The 7,572-nt window shown below is 37.5% G+C and overlaps 1 protein-coding gene across 3 annotated transcripts in view; it reads right to left on the bottom strand.

Annotated features, from left to right (window-relative positions):
• Positions 1-3,807: 3,807 nt before the first annotated feature.
• The window catches only part of LOC149083307 (inactive CLIP domain-containing serine protease A8-like), a 163,090-nt gene continuing 159,325 nt past the window's right edge, over positions 3,808-7,572 (bottom strand). For all 3 annotated transcript variants that reach the window (XM_089236541.1, XM_089236540.1, XM_089236539.1), the window contains exon 7: positions 3,808-4,127. In XM_089236541.1, the coding sequence (XP_089092667.1) occupies positions 3,939-4,127 (189 nt within the window). In that variant the 3' untranslated portion in view covers positions 3,808-3,938. The remainder of the gene's footprint in view (positions 4,128-7,572) is intronic.

Below are 7,572 nucleotides of genomic sequence, written 5' to 3'. Positions count from 1 at the left end.
AACAATACCAGAGAATATATCTGATACAAGAAAACTTGTTGATGATCACCTTTTGGACTCTCCATTTTCATCAGTTTGAGCTTCCACCCCAGAAATTTCATCTTGTACCTTCAGTTCAGGTTGTATAGTAGCGTCAGTATTGAAATTTTGACCATTAGCAAGTGGGTCCTTTTGCTCACATGTTATCTCTGTTTTATAAGAGAGCCTTCTCTTGTCTCGGTTTCAAATATGGACGATGTAGGTGACATCATTTCAATATGGGGACTATTGGAACACTCCGTCGACCTTTTATCAAGATATTCCGTCATTGAGTCTTGTATTACCTGTTGTTGCAGGTAGGATCTGAGATAATACCTTGACTTCCTCCCCATTTTTACTAATGATGCCTCGTTGTAATTGCAATCCAAGTCCAATGAGACATCAAATTCTGTGTGGTTTTCCATAAATTTTTTTTGAAGGTTGGTTAAATAATAAAAATAGTTTCAAAAATATACGAACACTTTTTTTTTTTTAGAAATTTTTCAAATTTTGCCAATTTATGAAATGTAAAATTGGATGGCAATCATTTTAGCTATATATACATATAAGTTAGTATGCAAATTTTTTGTTTTTCCTCACAACCAATATATAAATTGTTATATTTAACCTGGTAACTTGTGCGAAATTGACAAAAATTACTGAGCTGCAAATGCCACAGAAAATTACAGTATATCAAAGTAATGTACAAATTAATTAAAGACCGTTACAAAACGAACAAATGAAATCGAGTCAATAGTTTCCAGGATAGTAATGTCGATGGCAACAATTTTGTACTTTAGCTAGGGCAGATTATTAATATAACCAAAAATACAAATTTTCCAAAATATTGTATGGCAGACAATAATACCAGGGGCAAAAACAAGAGGAACGTGCTGCATCGGGCTTCTATTAATTACAGCAATTTATATTTGATATAATTTTGAACTCAACTGGCAGTTTAGCTTTTGCTTGCATTTTCAACCATAGAGGTCGCCCACACACATGTTCGTTGTCGCCGAAAAGTTTTTTCTTTTTTGGAAGGGAGGGACACAGGCACATTCACAGTTACTATGTTGACAGTTATTTTTCAATTATGTTTAAATGAAATCCGGAGGCGTATTTATTCATTTTCGATGAAAGTTTGAAGAAACTCACCCAATGTTTTTTCTCTTTCCAATCTCTTTCTTTCAACTCAGACCCAACACGGCGACCGTTAAAATTTTTGCCACGGTGACAGCCTCACGGTGGAACGGCAATAACTTTTGAATTTGTAGACAGATTCCCTCAAACAAACACCAGAACACTCCTCACACATTCCTACGTACATCATCTACATTTTATTGCACAATTTTTTATAATAAACTATTAAATAATCAACAAAAGCAGAGAGCGCTGAAAACGGTGACTGACGATGACGACTCTAGATCCGCAGAATATACTGAGAAATTGAATTTTCTGGATGTTATGCCGAAACTAATATTTGGAAAGAAAAGTGATTTGTTTCCTCCGGGAAATAAACCCGGATCCCCTTGCACACCGGGCAAATGCGCTAACCAATACGCAAGAGACACACTTTTCAATTCCTTATAACACGCATTAGTAAAGTGAAACACTGAGTGGAGACAGCAGCCTCCGTTAACTACAGCAATTTTCTGTGTGTGCCTCTGGTGTATTGGTTAGCGCACTTGTGGAGGAGACATCACTTTTCTTTCCAAATATTAGTTTCGGCATAACATCCAGAAAATTCAATTTCCAGTGTATTTCGGGCCCAAAAAATATATCTTAATTCCCAGATTAATTTTGTGATCCGCGGCATAATTACGGATCACTTGAGTGATGCGTGGCACAGTTTCAGAGCACTTAAGCGGCCCGAACACATCGATCACTTCCAGATCACTTGAAGGATCGGCGGAACATATACAGATCACTAAAATCACTATGTAGGGGACTTATCGATAGGGAGAATGTTAGTTCGGGTGTCCACAAAGGTTTTTGTCGTTTTTGGCGCACCGAGTGAGATTTCATAAGAATATTTCATATTCTTATAAATGGTGGTTGATGACGTAAGCATCGTCCAAACATACTGAAACATATCCTCTTGTCATCAAGAGGACGGCAACTTCTCGGAACGGCGACTCGGCCGCATCGTGTGAAAGCTACCATCTAATTGCTCAAGCCACTAATGGAATGTCTTTGTACGTCCAATCCTCCGCACGAACGAATCCGTAGCGGTAGGGTGGAGAGGTGTTGTGAAGTGACTGAATATGCAAATTATCTTGTGTAAATAAGTTCGGTGTTCAGATGTGTTCGATCAGCACCTCCTAGAGATAGAAGGCTTCCGCAGTCTGCTTCTGACGTCAGTAAGTAGTCCATTTTTCCCCTCGGAATATTCAGGAAAAAAAAATTCCCTGTTCGTGCCAGTATCATCGTTGTTAGGAAAAGAAATAATCGGGCTCAAAACTGGCGATTTCTATGGCCCACATCCAATCACTATGCGATATTTTTTTGAGCCAATGAGAAAGATTCTACGCCAAAATAAGAAGAAACGAAATAGGATGCTGTGTTTCAAAATGTGGCAAACTTGCTAGGTAGTCTGAATGACGTTTGTGGCAAACAGTGCAGAGGCCTTCTATCTCTAGAGACGTGCTGGTTCGATACCTTCGTTTTCTGGTCAAGCAACCTTTAATCTCTCTTGTTAAATATAACTAGTTTTTATTATGAGTTGTTCTTTCCGTCCTACATTCGCGAACCCACCTTTCAATAAAAAGGGGTTTAGGTGGAGAACACACACTGATATATTTTCAATCATTGCATCAATATCTGTATTTCTGATTCTGTAAAAAATATTGTAATTTGTATTTCTTTGTGTAATTATTAGTGTAGATGAAGTTCATAACTTTCGGAGAGATGTAAAAAAAATACTTTTTGAAATAATGTTTTGTTCTAGGCACTTGTTCTAGGATTTTTATATCTATTTCATTTTCTACGAATAGTGAATATGATTATGTACGATTTAAAACAAAAATTAAATGTTAAATGCGTGCGTAAATAAATAGAAAATGAGGCAGGGTTTTTTTTCTAAACTTCTTGAAACCCCAGGGGTTGACTCAGCCACCATCTTTGAGTGCAAGTGTGACGTCAGTATTATCGCTATAGCCAATCACTCTTCCTTAGCCTGCCTTGTTTTTAACGATCGAACTTCTGAACGGCAAAACCAGCTTTTTGAACGACTTCGCGGAAGATAAGCCAGCACTCTTCTCTCTCTCTCTAGGCGTTTTAGACACACTAACTAAATATGTAACGGATCAAACAATTCTTATTCAGATTAAGATTTATTTCCTGAAATGTTTATGGTTAATTTTGTCTGATTGTAACATATTATTTCGATTATAATTGAGGCGTGCGTCATTAAAGTGCTGTAAGGGAATGCCTCAGATGGAGGTAAAAACGACAAATTTTGAACGGGGGAATAGAAATGTCATTTTATGTTTCGGAAATGGCGATGTTTTTATGAATAATTGGAATAAATTAACAAAAACGACACAATCCGACAAACCGCTATATGGGGCCATTCAAGTATTACGTAAGCAGATTTTTAGCCATTTTAGACCCCCTCCCGCCCCCTTGTCAGCAGCTTAGAATATTTCATATCTTCAAAAAGGGTGGTTGATGACGTAAGCACCCTTGTCATCAAAAGTCAGTCAGCAAATCCGAACCCCCCTCCCAATGCTAACGTAATACTTGAATGACCCCTATATATATACATATATAAATATTTTTTTTCATACATAAAGAACAGCAAGACCTTTATTTCGCAAACTTGTTCAAATGACTTGAATCCTTATCTCTTCGCATTCGAGTAAAAATTGAAAAGTGTGAAATACATATAACAACAAAAAGTAAACGAGCCAGTGCGCAGTTCAAACTTTCGGCCAGTATTCTTGTAAGCTGACTCCCGTGTTTTTACTGATCCAGTCTAAGAATTTCTGTATTTTGACGTATACTCCGGGAACACCAGGTTGACCGCAATCGATGCCCCAAGAAACGAGACCTGCTAGTGCGTAGCTACGGTCTTTGCGATAGCACACAAGGGGTCCTCCACCGTCACCCTAAAAAGCAAAATCGTTAATATTGATGCATATGAGGCAAGAAAACTTTAATTTTTCAACAGAGCCACTAATCTAGTAATTTTCATCTTCTCTATAATATAAAATCACACACTCAAAATATCTCGGTTTCTACTCAATGAAAATCGATTACGTTTTTTAGGTGACGGAAATCAATTACGATTTTGATTAAGTTTTTACTTAAGTTTTAAGTTTAACTTAATTTTTTAATTTATAAGGTAATTATATTTTGCTGAATTGCTGAATTTTTAAACTTTAGTATATAACTAGCTATAATACCCGGCGCTGCCCGGGTTTTCTATAATAAGGCTTTTTGGATCACGTGATATCTCCCTCTTTCTTTGAGGGACATGCAAACCGTGTCTAAGTTAACCAATATGGCGACTTCCTGCGGACTCATGAAAGAAACAAATCTAGATTTAAAGAAACATAGAAACGAATATATATATATATTTTTTTTCTTTTTTTAAGGGGCGCTAGGTATTTCGATACCCCCTGAACTGCAAGTTATCCACGTCTGCCTGTTTCAGCTTCCAAAAATGCTTAATTGAAGTTGTGGAATTTTTTTGACGTACAGCGGGAAAACTCCGATTGGTCAAAAAATCTGAATTTCAAGTTTTTAACAATCAGCGTTTTCACGCTGCACACGGCGCAGAAATTTTTACTCCTAGGAAAACCCCACTTTTACCTCAAAAATGGTATTCACCTCCCCTGAATCGAGATCCAGGGACCAGTTTTTGGAGCCTGAAACTGAACCTCCGACATAGGCGGAGATAGACGTTGAAGTCTGGGGGGGACACGATGATGATGATGTCAATTCATCTATACATATATGCATCAGCTCAGTCGACTTCACCTTTGATATTAATATCCCCATATCTCCGCCCATGACCTCCGATCTCGGCCAACACCTTCTAAAGCAGAAAGCCTTCGCTCGCAATATTTTCGATTCCGTGACGTCATCACGTTCCGGCCTGCTTGTCCCTGATCACCATTTTTACAGTCGTTAGCACGCACGTGCACGCAGTTTTTAATGATAAATTTGTAGTTCAAATGTTTATTTTATTCATTTCTTGGCAAGGCAATAAACAATATTGTTGCCCAAGTCATTTAAAAAGAATAGTTGAAAAAAACAACAGCTAATCCCGCCACCACACAGCGAGCTTCGGTGAAGGAGTTGTAGGCCTATCTGTACAGCTGTATACAAAATCACACAGGTGAGTTCATTTTTTACTATTACATGAAATGCATTGATGAATATAATAATAATAATAATTTATTTGCTTATGGGGCCAGACCCATGCAAGGATGGCATACAAAAAATAAAATATACCAGTTATAAATTACAAATCATTATAATACCAGTCGTAGGAAATAGAACACACGCACACTTACACTTCAATTAAAAAAAAAATTCGGGAACTTCAATATCATTAAAAAAAAAAACAACAAAAAAAACAGTTTTCCAATTTGATATTCAGAGGGGTGTGAAATTTTGAAAATTAGATTTTGTCTGGTTGTTGGATTGCGGAAAATACACGATTTTTTAACAAGACAGCTCCCTGCAAATTAAACAATTGGCATTCAAAAATAATACGTAGGAAATACGTCAAAGGAATGACTAAAGTTATAGGGCAATTCTCGCCAGGACTAAGTATGACAACACATCCGCTTGGAACACGTAAAAAACCACTATCCATCCTAATTTGAAAAATAAAGCGTTTCCAGGATATGGGTATATTGAAAACAAATAATTTTCTGGTGTAATGCTGAAAAATGTTTCATTGTAGTGAGCGTATCTAGTTGATCTAAAAATTGATGAAAGATCGTTTTGAATTGTTAGGTCTATGCATCTCGTAATAATTGTAGGGAAATATTTCTTGAGCGCCGTTGGGGTGCGACCTGCAGATCCCAAACGAACGGGAGTCCAATTGTTTATAGCAAATTCAAAATATCAAAAGCCCAGTTGCGGCCATTATGCAGTGGGGGCCATTGTAACAGATCTTGGAGAGTCGGTTATCTGGGAGCATTAAAATTTTATACCAGAAAAAGAGGGTATTCTTTAGAAGAGAAATTGATATTGTGTGGACGTCTGGTTGATTCAAGAATATAGCCGGGGCAATATCTGGACGTTGCGAATAAAAATCTTGCACTTTTTCAATGTGTATCCAGTGATCCAGTGACCAGATTGGCGCAGCATAATTTATAACAAAAGACCTTAACAAAGAATCAAATAGTCTTAATGCCACAAGAACAGGTGAGTTGTGTGACTTACCGAGTATTTGAATAACTCCACTCGCAGCCACCTCAGCTTTGGCCACAACACGATTAGTAATATTTCCCCGGAAAGAACCCGAGCATGAAAAAAATAACACCTAAATAGTTATACTCGTTCACAATTTCTAAATTTTCGCCTTCCCACTTGAAATGGTCTCCACGAGCTAGTTTGTCACCCCATCTGAAAACCATTATTTTAGTTTTGTTCAAATTCGCTCGTAACTTTAGTTTCCCAAAGTACAGCGCCAGTAAGTTAATTTTTTTTCTGAAGAGATGCGGCAATTTTTTGCGAATAACACAACATTATTCGCGTAAAGTAGGCTGTGTAGTTCATTTTTATGGTCAATTGAAAGACCTGAAACTTTGGAACTAAAGATATTATCAAGGTCTGTTATGAACAAGGCAAAAATGAGTGGGGAGCACGGATCCCCCTGCAAAACACCGTTAGTTATGTCTATTGAGCTTGTAAGGCCTTTACTTGATCTTATCTTAGTTAGCATTGCCAAAAAGACCACAGAAGATGGTCAAAAAGTTGGAGCTCACCCCAAGTGACAGTTTGAAGTATTGACCTTAGAGGAAGACTCGGGTAAAATAAATGAATATATAAATAAATAAATAGGTAGAGCGAGGCGTGGTGATGAAAGCGCGGGTGGTAGCAAATAATAAATAAATAAAAATTGACCCCTTTTTACTCGAACAAACTTGTACTGGCCGAATCTCTGTCGCAGTATCGATCCTCGGAATACGTGTATGCCTCTAGGGGCGGGACACAATAACATTTTCACACTGTAAAAAACTCACCTGTAATGGGAAGTGATCTGATTCAGTCAATCTAGTACTTTAAAATCATTAATTTCTGATTGTGCAAATTCTTCCGCGCGCGTTGAGAATACATAATCCACTATACTCGATCCATTTACGGACGAGTACGTGAATTTGCCTTCCTTATCCCGGTGAAAATTACCGTTAAAGGGTAGCCAATTATTTTGAATAAAGCTGTTAATTAAAATTTTTCCGTGTTTGTTAATTTCTCCGTCCAAGCTTTGGCGGCTATAGAGATGCTACAATCTCTCGGTTGAGCACCGAGATATCTGAGATCCGCAATGTGCGTTAAGATCCCACCCACCAAGAAATTTGAACCCAAGTATGA

The sequence above is a fragment of the Pholcus phalangioides genome, unplaced genomic scaffold, assembly GCF_987345545.1.
Source record: "Pholcus phalangioides strain wild (caught in Gottingen) unplaced genomic scaffold, Ppha-v1.0 ptg000009l_1, whole genome shotgun sequence".
Taxonomy (NCBI): Eukaryota; Metazoa; Arthropoda; class Arachnida; order Araneae; family Pholcidae; genus Pholcus; species Pholcus phalangioides.
This window is presented reverse-complemented; position numbering and strand designations above follow the sequence as displayed.